This window comes from Salmo trutta, chromosome 23 (assembly GCF_901001165.1).
Source record: "Salmo trutta chromosome 23, fSalTru1.1, whole genome shotgun sequence".
Lineage (NCBI taxonomy): Eukaryota > Metazoa > Chordata > Actinopteri > Salmoniformes > Salmonidae > Salmo > Salmo trutta.
In genome coordinates this window covers 28,626,530-28,647,812 of record NC_042979.1, presented here as the reverse complement: position 1 = coordinate 28,647,812, position 21,283 = coordinate 28,626,530, and the positions used below count along the sequence as shown (strand labels likewise).

Here is a 21,283-nt window from a genome sequence, read left to right as displayed (position 1 = left end):
CTCAGAGCTCTGGCTTTTCCACCATTGAGAATGAACACTACCCCAAGTGTTCGTCGATCACAGAGGCATGCAAAGCTTCCAAGCCACTTCAAATTTGATCTCCAAACAAGAAAAAAAAGAACGGTGATATAAATTATTTTTAAAAGACAACTGAAAGACTCACAGTAAAAGACTCAAGTGTTAAATACTTAGTTTCCTATGCATTTGAAAATCAAATTATTGTGAACATGTGAAATGTGGTATTAACGTCATTACACATACAGGCCACCAGGTGGTGTAGCACTTGAGTACCTATTGGTGTCTTTGTTAGAGTGTTGGAATGCACACCTGACACACGTTGAGTGCAGCTGCGACTGCCTGCCTGTATCACCATGCTCTGGGTTAGTAATATACACTGCTCAAAAAAATAAAGGGAACACTTAAACAACACAATGTAACTCCAAGTCAATCACACTTCTGTGAAATCAAACTGTCCACTTAGGAAGCAACACTGATTGACAATCCATTTCACATGCTGTTGTGCAAATGGAATAGGCAACAGGTGGAAATTATAGGCAATTAGCAAGACACCCCCAATAAAGGAGTGGTTCTGCAGGTGGTGACCACAGACCACTTCTCAGTTCCTATGCTTCCTGGCTGATGTTTTGGTCACATTTGAATGCTTGCGGTGCTTTCACTCTAGTGGTAACGGAGTCTACAACCCACACAAGTGGCTCAGGTAGTGCAGCTCATCCAGGATGGCACATCAATGCGAGCTGTGGCAAGAAGGTTTGCTGTGTCTGTCAGCGTAGTGTCCAGAGCATGGAGCCTCTACCAGGAGACAGGCCAGTACATCAGGAGACGTGGAGGAGGCCGTAGGAGGGCAACAACCCAGCAGCAGGACCGCTACCTCCGCATTTGTGCAAGGAGGAGCAGGAGGAGCACTGCCAGAGCCCAGCAAAATGACCTCCAGCAGGCCACAAATGTGCATGTGTCTGCTCAAACGGTCAGAAACAGACTCCATGAGGGTGGTATGAGGGCCCGACGTCCACAGGTGGGGGTTGTGCTTACAGCCCAACACCGTGCAGGCTGTTTGGCATTTGCCAGAGAACACCAAGATTGGCAAATTTGCCACTGGCGCCCTGTGCTCTTCACAGGTGAAAGCAGGTTCACACTGAGAACATGTGACAGACGTGACAGAGTCTGGAGACGCCATGGAGAACGTTCTGCTGCCTGCAACATCCTCCAGCATGACCGGTTTGGTGGTGGGTCAGTCATGGTGTGGGGTGGCATTTCTTTGGGGGGCCGCACAGCCCTCCATGTGCTCGCCAGAGGTAGCCTGACTGCCATTAGGTACCGAGATGAGATCCTCAGACCCCTTGTGAGACCATATGCTGGTGCGGTTGGCCCTGGGTTCCTCCAAATGCAAGACAATGCTAGACCTCATGTGGCTGGAGTGTGTCAGCAGTTCCTGCAAGAGGAAGGCATTGATGCTATGGACTGGCCCGCTCGTTCCCCAGACCTGAATCCAATTGAGCACATCTGGGACATCATGTCTCGCTCCATCCACCAACGCCACGTTGCACCACAGACTGTCCAGGAGTTGGCGGATGCTTTAGTCCAGGTCTGGGAGGAGATCCCTCAGGAGACCATCCGCCACCTCATCAGGAGCATGCCCAGGCGTTGTAGGGAGGTCATACAGGCACGCTGGGGCCACACACACTACTGAGCCTCATTTTGACTTGTTTTAAGGACATTACATCAAAGTTGGATCAGCCTGTAGTGTGGTTTTCCACTTTAATTTTGAGTGTGACTCCAAATCCAGACCTCCATGGGTTGATAAATTGGATTTCCATTGATTAATTTTCTGTGATTTTGTTGTCAGCACATTCAACTATGTAAAGAAAAAAGTATTTAATAAGATTATTTCATTCATTCAGATCTAGGATGTGTTATTTTAGTGTTCCCTTTATTTTTTTAGCAGTGTTTATATGTGTGTATATATATATATATATATATATATATATATATATATATATATATCCTTTATTTAACTAGGCAAGTCAGTTAAAAACAAATTCTTATTTACAATGATGGCCAAACCCGGACGACATTGGGCCAATTGTGCGCCGCCCTATGGGACTCCCAATCACAGCTGGATGTGATTCAGCCTGGATTTGAACCAGGGACTGTAGTGTCACCTTTTGCACTGAGATGCAGTGCCTTAGACCACTGCACCAAGTAATACGTTTATAAAGACCTACTCCCTCACTCCTTCCAAGGTATAAAGAGTTCCATGGGTTATTACAATCGATAATTTGATATAATTTTGATATCATTATTTTTTCTCCTAACCTACATTATTATGTAAAAAAGCATACATGACTCTTCCTGCATGCACAAAACCCTGTCACAGACGTTCTCATACGCTCTCAATTTAAATGGGGCATCAACAGTAGATGGGCAACAAAAATACTGCACGCTCCCACTTTCGTTAAGCGCGCACGCGCGTCATTGAATACGCCCCTCAGCTCATTTGATTGACTTGCGACCATATTTACCATGGTAACGGGGTGGTCAGGTGCTTCATCATTCCCTCCTGTCATGTGACTAAAACTTATCCAACTCATACTTCCGGTTCTGCATGGATGAGGGAAAAAAGTTGCATGTTGATGATAAAGTTTTGTATCGCTTCCCCTTCTAATTAGCGTCATAAAACTGTCAACGACTGCAGTTTTGTTTTATGATAGTTTAGCGTTTCACAATAAACATTTCTGTACACTTGCGAAACGTCAAATGTTGAGTATGTCGACGAACAATTTGTCGTACAGCGACCAAGGAGGAACTGATTCAGCGGTGGAGGTTGGGCAGGAGACTACCCCGACCTCCTCCAACGCTGGGGCTGGATTTGGCCTGTTCAGCGTCGACTTTAAAAAGTAAGCCAGTTAGCTAGAAAGCATTTTAGTAACTTGCTTGTGTGTAAGCTGTGTTTGCAATTTAATTAGCTAGTTAACATGGCTGGTGGTGGTAGCTAGCTAGATATACAGCTGTCAACCCACTTGCATCTTTAGCTAGTCTAGCTGGCAATAGACGTTATGGTAGCTTCAGGCTTGAAAACGCTTTTGTTGATAGCCAGCACTTATCAAAGATGCAGTTTGCGTGGAAGACATGTTGACATAAACAACAAAAAAAGATGACAAACAAGCACCCTTTTTAATACTACCACACATTTTACGTTACACACCATCACGTCGTTTTATGTTGTAGAGCTGTACTGCGTCAGATTATTCTAAACGAATAGCTACATCAAAATAATGCTTGCTGTGCTATGCACATAGGCTATCCTCAGTTGTAGAAAAAAAATACCACATCTTCTTCCCCTCTCACTGTCATAAACTAAAGTAACTACTATACATTCCCAACACTTGTAAATCCTTGTAAACTACCCATTCAGACCCTTAAACATGGAAAAAGAGAGATGAAATGGAACTGACAGTCTCTGCTGTCAGCGTCAAGTGATGATACCGCTAGAGGGCAGTCCATCATCAGTTTGGCCATCCTGTTGTCATGATGTGGCTTTACTGTAAGTCAGGACCTGTATTCACGTAGGATCTCAGGGAAGGTGTGCTGAATTAGGATCAGTTTTGTATAGCCTAATCTTATTCATTATGATCTTGTCTGTGAGCCCAATAGTTTAGTTACTCAGTTGTATGATTTGAGAGGGATAACTGTGTTTCCCAAACCATGCCCTGGGCATTGGGATCAGTTATTATTTTACTATCAGTAGGCTAGTCTTTTCCCCAGCTGGCTCCAGACAAGGCCATTTTCTCTCGCAAAGTCTCACAGACAGTCAGCCATTATATGAAATTTCATTCAACCTGAGTATCTTTGAAGATTTGAATTAGCCACTGTTAGTTTGTCTGTATTTCTCCACAATTGGTCCTATTTCCCATGTAGACTAATCGTTCTCGCAGTTTTAAGAGGTACAAGTATAAAGGTTTCATTGAAAATGTTTGAGCTGTGCAAATGCCATCATTATAGAATGGAATGTCTACTGGTATACCTGGCATGTCTCTACTTCTATCTGTTCTTCAGTGTTCCATGTAGCCTGTTGTTGCTCTGTTTAGCAGCGGACAGTAGAACAGCTTCAACTATCTCGGTTTACGTCAAGCAGTGACTTGTCAGCCTAATGTTTAATGTGGTGTGGCCCTCAGTGAATTCTTTAATTCCTCTCACATGACAGTTGGCCTGTTTGGTGGTTCAGGGCCAGTAGGCCAGGTCTGATAATGGAAACTAGATGACCCTTGGTTGGGCTGCAGGGCTTGGGGGGGAAATGCCTGGATGTGAATGATTCCACTCTCTCTACAAACTATGACACATGATACCTAGGCTTTACTCTGAGATCTAGTAGGGAGTCTGTCCTAAAGGATTATCAGTATCACATAAGCTAGTAACCTAACCTTGGCTTATGTCAGGTATTCATACATTAACTCACTCTTTCACAGGCATTAGTCTAATTCCCTTTACATTATATTGTTCAAATGAAGAGTGTTTTTTCTGGAACTTCCCAAACTCAAGTCAGTGGCCGATAGCATTGTTGTATTAAACCAACTCACTAGCCCCACACCTCTCGTATGTCTGTATTGATTGAATGGGTGTTAGCATAGGGTAGGTGAAGGTTTTATCCCATTTAAAACGTTTAGATCTACTGGAAGATTGATTTCTGAGAAGGTTGCTCTGTGTAGTTCTCTATCTTGCAATGATTGTACCATAACACTAGATGGCAGACTTGAATGGTAAATCAGAAAGCAGTGAATCACAGATGGAGTTTTTATGGCTTTTTTTTTTACTTGCCTTTGTTATGCATTTATTGGCAGTGAACTTAATCCTCTCTTGCACCTTTTTGTTCATTAAGATATTAATAGATGGCCTTTGTCTGAGTCGGCTTTCACCAATGAAATAAATGAGTCAGTTTGCGGTTTTAAATAATGTTTGTCGTGTGACAGTCAGGGGCAAAGCCACATTCCTGTAGATGAACCTGATTAGCCTGGGCTCTTGTTACCTCATGGTCTACTCTGCTTCTCTGCTTGCTGGCCCTGACTGCATCACAGCACAGCAACATGTGACTGACTGGCTGGTTGTCCTCAAGTGATCAGCTGCTTCTTAAAACGCCATATTATTTTATCGTGGTTCAGTCTCCCATGTTATATGTATTTTATGAGGACCTGGTTTATGTGCACCAATGTGATGTTCATAGGAGCATGTCAAATAAAAGTGATTAAAAAAATAATAATTCTAAGGCATATGTGCATTTTTCAACAACTTCCCAACCTAGAAGTTAGGAATAAGCAAAGGCTTTAATTTCTGGTCAAACAGATGGAAAAGGCATTTTAGAAATCTTCAAGAAAAAGTCTTAAGCGGTATTAGAAGTACATTGAAACACACATACCCCTGCCAACTAATATCAACACTTATATTTAGTTTCGGAGAAATGATTTGCCTTCTTGAAGTTTAAGAAACATTGCCTTGTGCCTTGTAATTCCTTACCAAAAACCCACATCTTTAAGATATTTAAACATTTCTAATGAAAGTTCACAGAAGTAATAAGTAAAGTTAGACTAGTGTACCAATTAGTTAGTGTTTTTACTGATATCAAGCTTGTTTATGAATTATTAAGTAATTAAAACTCGTAATTCTGTTACCAAATCGCTAATCATAGTAGTCACAAACCACAGTTGGGTCACCTGCTACTGTCCTCCTTTCCACTGGCATACTGTTATGTTTTAGTTTTTTCTCCTTTTTCTGTCATCTGGTGGTCAAAGCAAGACTGATAAGTCTGGACAACAGTCTCCCTCTCTCTTCCGCTCTGTCTCCTCTCTCTCTTCAGTTAATGTCACATCTGTCTCTTACTGACACATACCATGACACCTAACAAATCAAACTTTATTTGCGTAATGTGCCGGATACAACAAGTGTAGACTTTACCGTGAAATGCTTACTTACAAGCCGTTAACCAACAGTACAGTTCAAGAAGAAGAAAATATTTACCAAGTAGGCTAAAATAAAAAGTAATAATAAAAAGTAACACAATAACAATAACGAGGTTATATACATGGGGTACCGAGTCAATGTGCGGGGGTACAGGCTTGTTGAGGTAATCTGTATATGTAGGTGGGGGCCAAGTGACTGCATTGGTAACAAACGAACAGCGAGAAGCAGCAGTGTATGGGGGAGGGGGTCAATGTAAATTGTCCGGTGGTGATTTTTATGAGTTGTTCAGCAGTCTAATGGCTTGGGGGTAGAAGTTGTTGAGGAGCCTTTTGGTCCTAGACTTGGTGCTCTGGTACCGCTTGCCGTGCGGGAGCAGAGGAAACAGTCTATAACTTGGGTGACTGGAGTCTGACAATTTTCTGGGCTTCTTCTGACACCGCCTATTATATAAGTCCTGGATGGCAGGAAGCTTGGCCTCAGTGATGTACTGGGCTGTTCGCACTACCCTCTGTAGCGCCTTATGGTCAGATGCCGAGCAGTTGTTATACCAGGCGGTGATGCAACCGGTCAGGATGCTCTCTATGGTGCAGCTGTAGAACCTTTTGAGGATCTGGGGACCCATGCCAAATCTTTTCAGTCTCCCGAGGGGGACAAGTTTTTGTTGTGCCTTTTTTACGACTGTCTTGGTATGTTTGGACCATGATAGTTTGTTGGTGATGTGGACACCAAGGAACTTGAAACTCTCGACCCGCTCCACTACAGCCCCGTCGATGTTAACCTGTTAGGACTAGGGGGCAGTATTTACACGGCCGGATAAAAAACGTACCCGATTTAATCTGGTTACTACTCCTGCCCAGTAACTACAATATGCATATAATTATTGACTTTGGATAGAAAACACCCTAAAGTTTCTAAAACTGTTTGAATGGTGTCTGTGAGTATAACAGAACTCATATGGCAGGCAAAAACCTAAGATTTCATGCAGGAAGTGGCCTGTCTGACAAGGTGGTGTTGTTCTTGCCTCTGTTTATTGAAGACTCAGGATCTTAGCTGTAACGTGACACTTCCTACGGCTCCCATAGGCTCTCAGAGCCCGGGAAAAAGCTGAACGATATCGAGGCAGCCTCTGGCTGAAACACATTATCGCCTTTGCCAAGTGGCCGATCAGAGGACAAAGGGCTTAGGCGCGTGCCCGAGTCGACCCCATGCTGTATTTTCTTTCGTCTGTTTACCTAATTGCAGATTCCCGGTCGGAATATTATCGCTTTTTTACGAGAAAAATGGCATAAAAATTGATTTTAAACAGCGGTTGACATGCTTCGAAGTACGGTAATGAAATATTTAGAAATCTTTTGTCACGAAATGCGCCGTGCGCGTGACCCTTATTTACCATTCAGATAGTGTCTTGAACGCACGAACAAAACGCCGCTGTTGGAACATAACTATGGATTATTTGGGACCAAACCAACATTTGTTATTGAAGTAGAAGTCCTGGGAGTGCATTCTGACGAAGAACAGGAAAGGTAATCAAACTTTTCTAATAGTAAATCGGAGTTTGGTGAAGGCTAAACTTGCTGGGTGTCTAAATAGCTAGCCCTGTGATGCCGGGCTATCTACTTAGAATATTGCAAAATGTGCTTTCACCAAAAAGCTATTTTAAAATCGGACATATCGAGTGCATAGAGGAGTTATGTATCTATAATTCTTAAAATAATTGTTATGCTTTTTGTGAACGTTTATCGTGAGTAATTTAGTAAATTGTTAGTAAATTCGCCGGAAGTTTGCGGGGGGTATGCTAGTTCTGAACGTCACATGCTAATGTAAAAAGCTGTTTTTTGATATAAATATGAACTTGATTGAACAAAACATGCATGTATTGTATAACATAATGTCCTAGGTGTGTCATCTGATGAAGATCATCAAAGGTTAGTGCTGCATTTAGCTGTCTTCTGGGTTTTTGTGACATTATATGCTAGCTTGAAAAATGGGTGTCTGGTTATTTCTGGCTGGGTACTCTGCTGACATAATCTAATGTTTTGCTTTCGCTGTAAAGCCTTTTTGAAATCGGACAATGTGGTTAGATTAACGAGAGTCTTGTCTTTAAAATGCTGTAAAATAGTCATATGTTTGAGAAATTGAAGTAATAGCATTTCTAAGGTATTTGAATATCGCGCCACAGGATTCAACTGGCTGTTACGTAGGTGGGACGATTTGGTGCCACCTGCCCTAGAGAGGTTAATGGGGGGCCTGTTCGTTCCGCCTTTTCCTGTAGTCCACGATAAGCTCCTTTGTCTTGCTCACATTGAGGGAGACCTACCCTCTTTGCATTTACTTTAGCAAGCACCCTCACCCACTGAGCACCGGACGTCCATGGACGTTGAAAAGTCAACCAATCATAGACGTCTATGTTTCACAAGTTTGGACAGCACAGTAGAGTACTGTAAAGAATAGTACAGAAAAGTAGAGTACAGTAGAGTACAGAACTTTTATGTACCTTAATAGCAAAATTGTATGCCATCTGTAAATACGAATAAAATTGTTAAATTACAAGCCTAATTGGTTTAGCCACAAAAAAAGACAGCAACCTTCCCGCTAGCCGTAATTGGCTGAGATAATGAGTGGGCTGGACTTGCCGAGAGATGAGTTTGGATTATGTCTGCCATATAGCACGCCTCTGTCTATTTGAGCTGTTCTGTATGTCTAGGTAATCCTGTCTAACACTGCTTTAAAAAAGATATATTGTATCACGTAGTAAAACTGCATAAGTGTTGCTCTCCTCTTTCTGGAGGACCGATATTATTATTTTTTTTAATTATTATTTTTTTTTAAATTATTGAAATTTGAGTATGATAGCTAAGGAGATGGAGAAAAAGCCTGTCTCTGGATTACATCTTCAAACTAAGGGCAACCATGGCATCCGACAGGAGACGCGTCCATCCATGATGTATATGGGTAAGATAGTCTAGCTAGCTACATTTTCAGATATTACACATTTCTAATTTTGGCAAAGTGCTTTAATTTCAAGTTAAAGTGTACTGTTAGCTAACTAACGTTAGCTGGCTGGCTCGCTAGCTAACGTTACCTGTACGATCGTATTATTTGTTTCTCAGAGCCATTTGCTTGGCTAGTTATAGCCTAATGTTAGCTAGCTAACATTGAACCTGGTTGGTTAGCTACCTGCAGATTCGTGCAGGGTAGTAACGTCATGAGTTGGGATTATGGTTAATTGTTTAGCTAGCTAGCTACATGTCTTAACAAAAGACTCCACTAGGCAAGTAACCATTTCGGGTGCATTCGTAAATTCAGTCTGGCCATCTACACCGATTCCAGAGCACTCACCTGAGTGTGCCAGAGCGCAGAATAACTGATGAATTTACGAACGCTCAACACCGGTTGAATATGGCTGGTGTCAGTAAACGTCGGGGAAAATGTGTAATTAAATTGTTGCCAGCAGCACAGTTAGACACCAATGCTCTGGATAACATGAAAACAGCCTAACCAGCTCTGCTTGGGCGAGTAAAATGGATTGTTCTCTCATTTGTCTGGAAGTAGCTAGCCAATGTTAGCCAGTTAACTTGGGTGCTTGACTGCCGTTGTGAGGTCAGTCCGTTCGGATCAACCCTACTCATCGGCCAGAGCGTCCAGTGTGCGCTCTGAATGCTCCGAATTTATGAACGGACAATCTGATAGCACAGTTGCAATCACCAACGCTCTGGATAACATTGCAGCCTAACCAGCTCTGCTTCGGCGGGTAATGTTCAGTGAGCTGTTCTCATATTTGTGTCTGGAAGTAGCTAGAAAGTTAGCTTTGGTGCTTGTCTGCTGCTGTTAGGACAGAACGCTTGGATCAACCCTTAAAGAGATGGGAGGCGCTGCAGTTTAAGAGGGTGCGAACAATGCTGAATGGATGCAGACAAAGAAGGGCTCTCCAGTAGTAGTACCACCAAAAAATTAAAGGCCATTTCTCAAAAGTGAGTTTACATGTTTATCAACTTTCAAAGCAGAGTTACTTTCCCATTGTTCCTCAACTGTAGTGTATGATATACCATTTTGTAGCTCTGAGTCTCTACTTTTATCCAATATTTTTTTAAAAACACACACAATTTCAAATTTTCTACGTAAGACTGATTTGAGTCGGTCGGTCACATTTGACTGTTTTGGGATTTTTTGTTAATTTACTGTTAATTTTTTACCGTTAGTTGGCAGCAAAATTGCACAAAATTTGCGTCCCTAATTTCTACCTTTGTGTACCTATTCAGAATACATCACCATGAAGACAATGATATTCATATCCATAATTATGCATTTCTGTATAGTACAGAACAGGGACCCATGATGTCATTCCGTTACAGTAATTCCGTTACCGAATGTAAATCCACTTCACCTGCTGTAACCAAAATACATTTGTTCAAACTTATAGCTGACACCCCATTCTTTCTGCAGACATCTCTGAATCATAATTCATAGCAGATATTAAAGTTTTTTTGGTCGCATAAAAACTGAGGGAGATTTTACTGTAATTCTGTTACTAAACTTTGCATCTGCACAGTTCTTCCAGTAAATGTGTTTTTGTGAAATGGTCTATGTAAATTGTTCAAAATAGTCCTTGTCCATAGAGTTTGTTAAACTTTGAAATCAATGGCAGACAATAGTAGCCTATGTAACGGCAGCTAATAAACCAGCTGATTGGAGCAGTTTACAGCGCCTTATCCTGCTGGTCGTTATGTGAGTGAATTACCATAGCTTTCTCAGGGCTGGTTGATTTGTAGAATCGCTTCCCAGAATGAATAACCTAGGATAAGAGACTAGGCTGGTTGAAATGTGAAGAATGACATGTACAGTTGTTGGGTGTTGTCCTAACTCTGTGTGGTTCTCCTGGCAGTGTGTGAGGCTGGCAGGGCCTTTATCTAGCCCAGCCCTGACAGCAGTTCCCTGGGAGGGCACAAGGCAGGCGTGGGTGTAAAGTGGTGTATTGTGCTATGGACAGAGGTGGTGAAAGCTTCTGTGTGTTTACCCTGAGGCTGATAAGGCCCTCCCGTTTCCCCTAGAGGGACGTGGCCACAGTCACAGGCAGAAACACAGAGAACTAAACTACCACCCTACAAGCACCGACTCCGGCAGAGAGAACCAACTGAGCTACAGCTACACACGGACAGAGAACTAATGTACGTCCAGAGAAGAGGAGGAGAAGCGGAAGAAGTAGCCATTGACTGATGGGCTAAGGATCTGTCAGACAGGGAACTTCATCCCTTCTCCAGATTGGATTTAAAACAGTGAAGACTGAGTCATACTAGTAGTCTGCAAAGAGGGCAACTTCAACTTGCAACTCCCTCTATCGACATCGAGCTAAGGAGATGGTGCTCAAAAGTTTAGTAGTCTGATGAGAGAGTGCTAGAGGTAGAGGGAGAGTGCTAGAGGTAGAGGGAGAGTGCTAGAGGTAGAGGGAGAGTGCTAGAGGGAGAGTGCTAGAGGGAGAGTGCTAGAGGGAGAGTGCTAGAGGGAGAGAGGGCTAGAGGGAGAGAGGGCTAGAGGGAGAGAGGGCTAGAGGGAGAGAGGGCTAGAGGGCTAGAGGGCTAGAGGGCTAGAGGGAGAGAGGGCTAGAGGGAGAGAGGGCTAGAGGGAGAGAGGGCTAGAGGGAGAGAGGGCTAGAGGGAGAGAGGGCTAGAGGGAGAGAGGGCTAGAGGGAGAGGTAGAGAGCTGGGGGGAGAGAGAGCTGGATAGAGCGAGAGAGAGAGAGAAAGCTGGATAGAGGGAGATAGGGAGAGAGAAAGCTGGGGGGAGAGAGACAGCTAGAAAGAAAGAGAGCAGGAGAGCGAGATGACAGGCAGGAAACGCCTGGAGTCACAGGACTGAAATAAAGCAGGAGAGAGTATAACTGCATGACCAGGGGCAGCTGTCTGTGCCAGGGAGAGGGCCAGAGGTTTAGCCAGCTGCAAGGGCATCCTGTGTCTCCCCTTACCTACTGACAGAAGTGGAGAAAGAAGAGCGAGGAACACTGACAGAGAGATGAGAGGAGAGCAACAGACAGGCCTGTAGAAGCTGTAGCAGTATGAATGGTCACCGGGGTTTCTCTGTGCTGCGTTCTGAGGCAGCAGGGGCTGTGAGGACAGCTCTGGTGTCTGCTGAGAACCTCCAGCTCACCTTAAAGACTGAACTCAGCCAGGAGGAGCAACACCTCACACCCCACACCAATGGAGGCCCCGATGAGACACACACCAAAGGGTACTGTACAGAAGTGTGAGTCTTGGCACTTGCTTGTGATGTGGGTCTTCAAGTTTAGCAAATAGCCTAGCGTTTCCTGATCTCTAGCTGATTAGTGTTAGTTGATTGTGACATTATCGTGAGTCACTCACAACCTGACATTGCTTTCTCTGCGCCTGGTAACAACACCCAATATGGTTAAGTTGTGTTTTGTGTTTTTCATTCTGTCTACCCATCCCCCTCTCTCCCTCATGTTGTTCAATTTGATTTATTTGTTATGATTTATTAGGATCCATATTAGCCGACGCCATTGGCGACATCTAATCTTACTAGGGACTAAAAAGACATTACAGAAAAAATACTTTACAATTTACGTACATATAAAAACATGAACAGTTACACATACCTGTCAGTGCATACACACAACAAGTAGGTCACATGGGAAGAGGCGTTGTGCCGTGAGGTGTTGATTTATTTGTTTTTTTAAAACCAGGTTTGCTGTTCACTTGCGCTATATAAGATGGGAGTTCCATGCAATCATGGCTCTTTATAATACTGTATGTTTCCTTGAATTTGTTCTGGACCTGGGGACTGTGAAAAGACCCCTGGTGGCATGTATGTTGGTAAGTGTGTGTCTAAGTTGACTATGCAAACAATTTCCAAGTCAAACTCTCTGTGCACCACAGTTTTCCATTCTTAAGTTAATGAAATTCATTAATCAATTCCTGGCTACATCAGTGAGAGTTGTCTGGTGTACAAAAGCGCATCTGCTCTGCAAATAAGCAGTGTGATAATATCAAATAGCGTATTGTACATTTTCTAATCTCTTTCTCCCCCTCCAGGAATGATGACCTTAAAGAGATGCTTGAGAGCAACAAGGAGTCGCTTAAACTGGAGGCCATGAAGAGGGTTGTTGGGGTGAGTAGTCGAACCTATACACACATTCCAAGCCTGATAAGTGCATATCAGCTAAGTGTACTGCAAACTCAGTTCAAGTGTACTTCAGTTTTATAGTCTCAATTCATTTACTGAACATTTAAAAAAGAATCCTCCTTTGAAAAAAGTATAAATAGATGCAGTACTTTGCTGTAGTATGATATGTACAATGCAATAGTACATTGAATACTGTGGTGAAACATGTAAGTGATTTTCTGTCTACAGCTGATCGCAAAGGGGAAGAATGCCTCTGAGCTGTTCCCAGCAGTGGTGAAGAACGTGGCTAGTAAGAATATAGAGGTAGGGCATCATCCACACACATACACTGAGCATCCATTCTATTTGCACAACATGGTTGAAAACATTTAGAAGGCTCTATCTAAAAGAACATGGAGGAAATTTCCCCACTGCAAGTATGAGACCACAGAACCACTGCCCGGCCAGATGAGTTCCCCACGCCTGGTAATATTGATCAGGAGAATAAACAGGCAGTACGAAAGGGTGTGTGTGTGTGTGACAAGGCAGCCAATGGTAGGGAACTGGAGCAGGTTGGTGGGGGTAATTGGCAGAGGAGAGCCCATGGTCACGTCCTCTCTCTCCCCCCTCACACACACCAGCTGCTAGGGTAGTGCTAGATCCCTCTCTGGGCCTCTGCATCTCTCTGTCTGTCTTCACCTCTCTTTCCACCCCCTCTCTCAACCTAGCCCCTTGCTTGTTCTCTCCTCTGCAGGCCTGTGTAGTGCTGTGTGTTATTGTCTCTAATCAGAAAGCAGCATAGGACACAGAGTATTGAAGGAATAATGTGATTTAATATCAGGATGCTTTGTTTTCTTCAACTAGTTCTAGAAACAACACCCTGAGACTAGACATCCTGGAGGTGTGTGTATGAGTGGGGAAACGAGGGTAGTATGGGGGGAGGGGGGGCTAGACTGTATGATGATCTAATAATGGATATTCAATCACTAGCTTATTTGATTAGTATTCCTAGTTTTGAGCATCTATTTTCTGTGATGTTGTCGATATGATGTGATTCCCTTAACCCATCTGGCCTCGTTTTATGTCCCCTCTTAGCCATTAATGCTGTTAATTCACCCACTAATTACTGCAATGATTGAAAACTGTTTCACCACAGCTGAACCTTCCCGTACACACACCGGATAACACTGGTGAATCATGAAAGGGCCAACCTTTAACCCCCAGTCGGACACTGGACAAATATTAGCTCAGTCTCCTACGTGTGAAGGGAGAAGCGAGGGAGGGAAGGGAGAAGCGAGGGAGGGAAGGAAGTGAGAGAGGGGGAGGGAGGAAGGGAGGAAGCGATAACGCTACTGAAACTTTCTGAATTCAAACAAAAAATAGTTTTGCTCATTCTCTGCTCTCCCTGAAACAACATGGGATCTAGACTGTTGTAAGATCAATCAGGAACACTTTCAACCTACGCTTTCCCCCTTTAAAACAACTAAACCAAGACGTACATCTGACGTCTAGCCAGAGCACTGTTCTCTCCACTGTCAAAGAATAGTGTTACCTACACATTCTGTAATGTGGACTGTCTGTTCTCAACCTGAAAGCTAATTAATGGATTTAGGATTTGTCAAAAAATAAGGGTGTATTAATGACTAATTGAAAGTATGTGTGTTTTCCAGCTAAAGAAGTTGGTGTATGTGTACCTGGTGAGGTATGCAGAGGAGCAGCAGGACCTGGCTCTACTGTCCATCAGCACCTTTCAGAGGGCCCTCAAGGTAACGTGTGTGTGTGTGTGTGTGTGTGCGCGCGCAGCAGGCTTTGATGCTGAGGGTTCTACCATTTGAATTCCCACGCACTTGTACTCTAAGACGAAAGTGTCGTGTGTGTGTGTGTGTATTGAGCTGTTAAAGAGTCTGTCTGTCTCCATGTGAGGTCACGGGCCAACAGTGGTGATTTCTGTCTCCATTCCTTTCTTTCTATTTTACTTTCCTCTGTCTCAAGGTGTAGATCATACTAATACCGGCTATCTCTCCCTCTGCCAGGACCCTAACCAGCTGATCAGAGCCAGTGCTCTCAGGGTTCTGTCCAGTATCCGAGTCCCCATCATCGTTCCCATCATGATGCTGGCCATCAAGGAGGCTGCCTCCGACATGTCCCCTTACGTCAGGAAAACATCCGCCCACGCCATCCAGAAACTCTACAGGTAGGGTGTGGGTGGGTGTGTTTGTGTGTGAGTGTTTTTCTGTGTGTGTGTTTGGACCTTGGAGTTGTATCAAAGCTTTCCTCCTCCTCCTCAGTCTGGACCAGGATCAGAAGGAGCTCCTGATAGAAGTCATTGAGAAACTGCTGAAGGACAAAAGCACAGTGAGTAGAACCAGTTTACAGTACCAGATCATATATAATTGTCCACGGGAAACCTCTTACAAGACCTCAGTAGACAACATGCTCTTCATACAGTGTTAATTTTGTCAACAATAGCTATGATGTAAAATACTGTCAACAATATATTTTTCCTGGCTAAAACTATGCCGATAAAAATGTGAAGACGCGTTTTCTCTGTCCAGGACGAAGAATTTACTGTTAATACTTGACTAACACTCTCTACCGTGTTAATTTTGTAACATTTAATTAGGAATCAAATCCAATTCACTAATTAGCCTATTTTCTTCTGACATTTTTGGCCTTTTTATCATAAAATGTCAACAACAACGGCCACGAGTCACTTCGCGCTCTAGCAACACCTGTGGCACCCTCATAGATATCACCCTGACCAACTTGCCCTCCAAATACACCTCTGCTGTTTTCAACCAAGATCTCGGCAATCACTGCCTCATTACGGGCATCTGCAATGGGTCTGCGGTCAAACAACCACCCCTCATCACTGTCAAACGCTCCCTAAAACACTTCAGCGAGCAGGCCTTTCTAATTGACCTGGCCCGGGTATCCTGGAAGGATATTGACCTTATCCCGTCAGTAGAGGATGCCTGGTTATTCTTTCAAAGTGCCTTCCTCACCATCTTAAATAAGCATGCCACATTCAAAAAATGTAGAACCAGGAACAGATATAACCCTTGGTTCACTCCAGACCTGACTGCCCTTGACCAGCACAAAAACATCCTGTGGCATACTGCATTAGCATCGAATAGCCCCCGTGATATGCAACTTTTCAGGGAAGTTAGGAACCAATATACACCGGCAGTTAGGAAAGCTAAGGCTAGCTTTTTCAAACAGAAATGTGCATCCTGTAGCACAAACTCAAAAAAAGTTCTGGGACACTGTAAAGTCCATGGAGAATAAGAGCACCTCCTCCCAGCTGCCCACTGCTCTGAGGCTAGGAAACATTGTCACCACCGATAAATCCACTATAATTGAGAATTTCAATAAGCATTTTTCTACGGCTGGCCATGCTTTCCACCTGGCTACCCCTACCCCAGTCAACTGCCCTGCACCCCCCACAGCAACTCGCCCAAGCCTCCCCCATTTCTCCTTCACCCAAATCCATATAGCTGATATTCTGAAAGAGCTGCAAAATCTTGACCCCTACAAATCAGCCGGGCTAGACAGTCTGGACCCTCTCTTTCTAAAATGATCTGCCAAAATTGTTGCAACCGCTATTACTAGCCTGTTCAACCTCTTTCGTATCGTCTGAGATTCCCAAAGGTTGGAAAGCTGCCGCGATCATCACCCTCTTCAAAAGGGGAGACACTCTAGACCCAAACTGCTACAGACCTATATCTATCCTACCCTGCCTTTCTAAGGTCTTCGAACACCAAGTTAAACAGATTACCGACCATTTCGAATCCCACTGTACCTTCACCGCTATGCAATCTGGTTTCAGAGCTGGTCATGGGGGCACCTCAGCCATGCTCAAGGTCCTAAACGATATCATAACTGCCATCGATAAGAGACATTACTGTGCATCGACCTGGCCAAGGCTCTCGACTCTGTCAATCACCACATTCTTATCGGCAGACTCAACAGCTTTGGTTTCTCAAATGACTGCCTCGCCTGGTTCAGCAACTACTTCTCAGATAGAGTTCGATGTGTCAAATCGGAGGGCCTGTTGTCCGGACCTCTGGCAGTCTCTATGGGGGTGCCACAGGGTTCAATTCTTGGGCCAACTCTCTTCTCTGTGTACGTCAATGATGTTGCTCTTGCTGCTGGTGATTCTCTGATCCACCTCTATGCAGACGACACCATTCTGTATACTTCTGGCCCTTCTTTGGACACTGTGTTAACTAACTTCAATGCCATACAACTCTCCTTCCGTGGCCTCCAACTGCTCTTAAAACCTGTTGAGGACAGACGTTCCGCTAGCGGAACGCCTAGCCATGATCCAATGGAACAGCGTGGCGCGAAATACAAAACCTCAAAAATCCAATAATTTCAATTTCTCAAACATATGACTATTTTACACCATTTTAAAGATACACTTCTCCTTAATCCAACCACATTGTCCAATTTCAAAAAGGCTTTACAGTGAAAGCAAAACATTAGATTATGTTAGGAGAGTACATAGACCAAAATAACCACACAGCCATTTTCCAAGCAAGCGTATATGTCACAAAAACCCAAAACACAGCTAAATGAAGCACTAACCTTTGACTATCTTCATCAGATGACACTCCTAGGACATTATGTTATACTATACATGTATGTTTTGTTCAATCAAGTTCATATTTATATCCAAAAACAGCATTTTCCATTGGCGCGTGATGTTCAGAAAATGTTTTCCCACCAACAACTTCCAGTGAATTTACAAAAATACTCATCATAAACGTTGACAAAATACATAACAAGTATTTTAAGAATTATAGATACAGAACTCCTTTATGCAACCGCTGTGTCAGATTTGAAAATAGCTTTATAGAGCAAGCACATTTTTCAATATTCTGAGTACATAGCTCAGCCATCACAGAAAGCTATACAGACACCCGCCAAGTTCGGGGCAACCTAAACTCAGAATTAGTATTAGAAATATGCTCTTACCTTTGCTGATCTTCGTCAGAATGCACTCCCAGGACTGCTGCTACCACAAGAAATTTTGTTTTTGTGTGAAATAATCCATAGTTATGTCCAAATACCTCCGTTTTGTTCATGCGTTCAGGTCACTATCCAAAGGGTAACGCGCGAGCGCAATTCGAGACACAAAAAGTCAATGTTCCATTACCGTACTTAGAAGCATGTCAAACGCTGTTTAAAATCAATTTTATGGTATTTTTAACGGAAAATTGCAATAATATTCCAACCGGACAATAGCATATTCATTCAAGGAGAAAAAGAAAAAACAGCGAGCTCGCGGGACCGTGCATATCCAATCCCTTTGTTGCCAGGCAGACCACTCAGTAACTGAGCTCCTATACTCTGCCCAGTGACAGGAGAAGGCTCAAACCACTTTCTGCAAGCTTTAGACAGCCAATGGAAGCCTTAGAAAGGCAACGTAACCCCACAGATACTGTAGTTTCGAAAGGGACTAGAAAGAACTACAATTCTCAGATCCTCCACTTCCTGGTTGACTTTTTCTCAGGTTTTTGCCTGCCATATGAGTTCTGTTATACACAGACACCATTCAAACAGTTTTAGAAACTTCAGAGTGTTTTCTATCCAAATCTACTAATAATATGCATATTCTCGTTTCTGGGCAAGAGTAGTAACCAGTTTAAATCGGGTACATTTTTTCATCCGGCCGTTAAAATACTGCCCCCTATCCATATCAGGTTAAATGCAAGTAAAACTAAATATATGCTCTTCAACCGATCGCTGCCTGCCCGTCTAGCATCACTACTCTGGATGGTTCTGACTTAGAATATGTGGACAACTACAAATACCTAGGTGTCTGGCTAGACTGTAAACTCTCCTTCCGGACTCACATTAAGCATCTCCTATCCAAAATTAAATCTAGAATCGGCTTCCTATTCCGCAAAACAAAGCATCCATCACTCATGCTGCCAAACATACCCTTGTAAAACTGACCATTCAATCGATCCTCGACTTCGGCGATGTCATCTACAAAATAGCCTCCAACACTCTACTCAACAAATTGGATGCAGTCTATCACAGTGCCATCCGTTTTGTCACCAAGGCCCCATATACTACCCACCACTGCGACCTGTACGCTCTCGTTGGCTGGCCCTTGCTTCATACTCGTCGCCAAACCCACTGGCTCCAGGTCATCTACAAGTCTTTGCTAGGTAAAGCCCCGCCTTATCTCAGCTCACTGGTCACCATAGCAGCACCCACCTGTAGCATGCGCTCCAGCAGGTATATCTCACTGGTCACCCCCAAAGCCAATTCCTTCTTTGGCATCCTTTCCTTAACCTGTTGGGGCTAGGGGGCAGTATTTGCACGGCCGGATAAAAAACGTACCTGATTTAAACTGGTTACTACTCTTGCCCAGAAACGAGAATACGCATATAATTAGTAGATTTGGATAGAAAACACTCTGAAGTTTCTAAAACTGTTTGAATGGTGTCTGAGTATAACAGAACTCATATGGCAGGCCAAAACCTGAGAAGATTCCATACAGGAAGTGCCCTGTCTGACAATTTGTTCTCCTTCTGTGGCATCTCTATCGAAAATACTGTAACGTGACATTTTCTAAGGCTTCCATTGGCTCTCAGAAGGCGCCAGAAAGTGGAATGACGTCTCTCCTGTCTCTGGGCAAAAAACAGCAGGAGATTTTGTGAGTGGTCAGGCTGAGAACAGTGACACTGGAGATGCGCGTTCATGTGAATTTACTAAATTACTCACCATAAACATTGACAAAATACATAACAATTCTCTATTTTTTTCTTTCAGCCTTTGAATGAATACAACGTCGCCCGGTTGGAATATTATTGCTATTTTACGATTAAAATAGCATAAAATTGATTTTAAACAGCGTTTGACATGCTTCGATGTACGGTAATGGAATATTTTGAAATTCTTTGTCACGAAATGCACTCGCGTGTCACCCTTCGGATACTGACCTGAACACACGAAAAAAACGGAGGTATTTGAATATAACTATGGATTATTTGGAACCAAAACAACATTTGTTGTAGAAGTCCTGGGAGTGCATTCTGATGAAGAACAGCAAAGGTAATCCAATTTTTCTTATAGTAAATCTGACTTTGGTGAGGGCCAAACTTGGTGGGTGTCAAATTAGCTAGCCGTGATGGCCGGGCTATCTACTCAGAATATTGCAAAATGTGCTTTCGCCGAAAAGCTATTTTTAAATCTGACACCGCGATTGCATAAAGGAGTTCTGTATCTATAATTCTTAAAATAATTATGTATTTTGTGAACGTTAATCGTGAGTAATTTAGTAAATTCACCGGAAGTTTGCGGTGGGTATGCTAGTTCTGAACATCACATGCTAATGTAAAAAGCTTTTTTTTTTTTATATAAATATGAACTTGATTGAACAAAACATGCATGTATTGTATAACATAATGTCCTAGGAGTGTCATCTGATGAAGATCATCAAAGGTTAGTGCTGCATTTAGCTGTGGTTTTGGTTTATGTGACATATATGCTTGCTTTGAAAATGGCTGTGTGATTATTTTTGGCAGGATACTCTCCTGACATAATCTAATGTTTTGCTTTCGCTGTAAAGCCTTTTTGAAATCGGACAATGTGGTTAGATTAACGAGAGTCTTGTCTTTTAAAATAAAAATTATAACGCAAAAGTCCCACCTTGCCCAGGGAGGTTAAAGCTCTCTGCTGCCAATGACTGGAACGAACTGCAAAAATCACTGAAGCTGGAGACCCCATATCTCCCTCACTAGCTTTAAGCTCCAGCTGTCAGAGCAGCTCAGAGATCACTGCACCTGTACATAGCCCATCTGCAAATAGCCCATCCAACTACCTCATCCCCATACTGTATTTATTTATTTATCTTCCTCCTTTGCACCCCAGTATCTCTACTTGCACATCATCTTCTGCACATCTATCACTCCAGTGTTTAATTGGTATATTGTAATTACTTCGCCACCATGACCTATTTATTGCCTTACCTCCCGTATCTTACCTCATTTGCACACACTGTATATATATACTTTTTCTACTGTATTATTGACTGTATGTTTTGTTTATTCCATGTGTAACTCTGGTTTGTTGTTTGTGTCACACTGCTTAGCTTTATCTTGGCCAGGTTGCAGTTGTAATTGAGAACTTGTTCTCAACTAGCCTACCTGGTTAAATAAAGGTGAAATAAAGAAATATATAT

The 21,283-nt window shown here is 43.0% G+C and overlaps 1 protein-coding gene across 5 annotated transcripts in view; it reads left to right on the top strand.

The window, feature by feature from the left end:
• The first annotated feature begins 2,595 nt into the window (after nucleotides 1-2,595).
• Nucleotides 2,596-21,283, top strand: part of LOC115159730 (AP-3 complex subunit beta-1) — an 86,526-nt gene continuing 67,838 nt past the window's right edge. For 2 of the 5 annotated variants that reach the window (XM_029709746.1, XM_029709745.1), the window contains exons 1-6: nucleotides 2,596-2,915; nucleotides 13,014-13,089; nucleotides 13,333-13,407; nucleotides 14,754-14,849; nucleotides 15,117-15,277; nucleotides 15,372-15,438. In XM_029709746.1, coding sequence (XP_029565606.1) covers nucleotides 2,776-2,915; nucleotides 13,014-13,089; nucleotides 13,333-13,407; nucleotides 14,754-14,849; nucleotides 15,117-15,277; nucleotides 15,372-15,438 — 615 coding nt within the window. In that variant the 5' untranslated portion in view covers nucleotides 2,596-2,775. Of the gene's footprint in view, nucleotides 2,916-11,717; nucleotides 12,208-13,013; nucleotides 13,090-13,332; nucleotides 13,408-14,753; nucleotides 14,850-15,116; nucleotides 15,278-15,371; nucleotides 15,439-21,283 lie in introns of those variants that run through there. The other 3 variants (XM_029709743.1, XM_029709742.1, XM_029709744.1) reach the window with 2 other exon arrangements.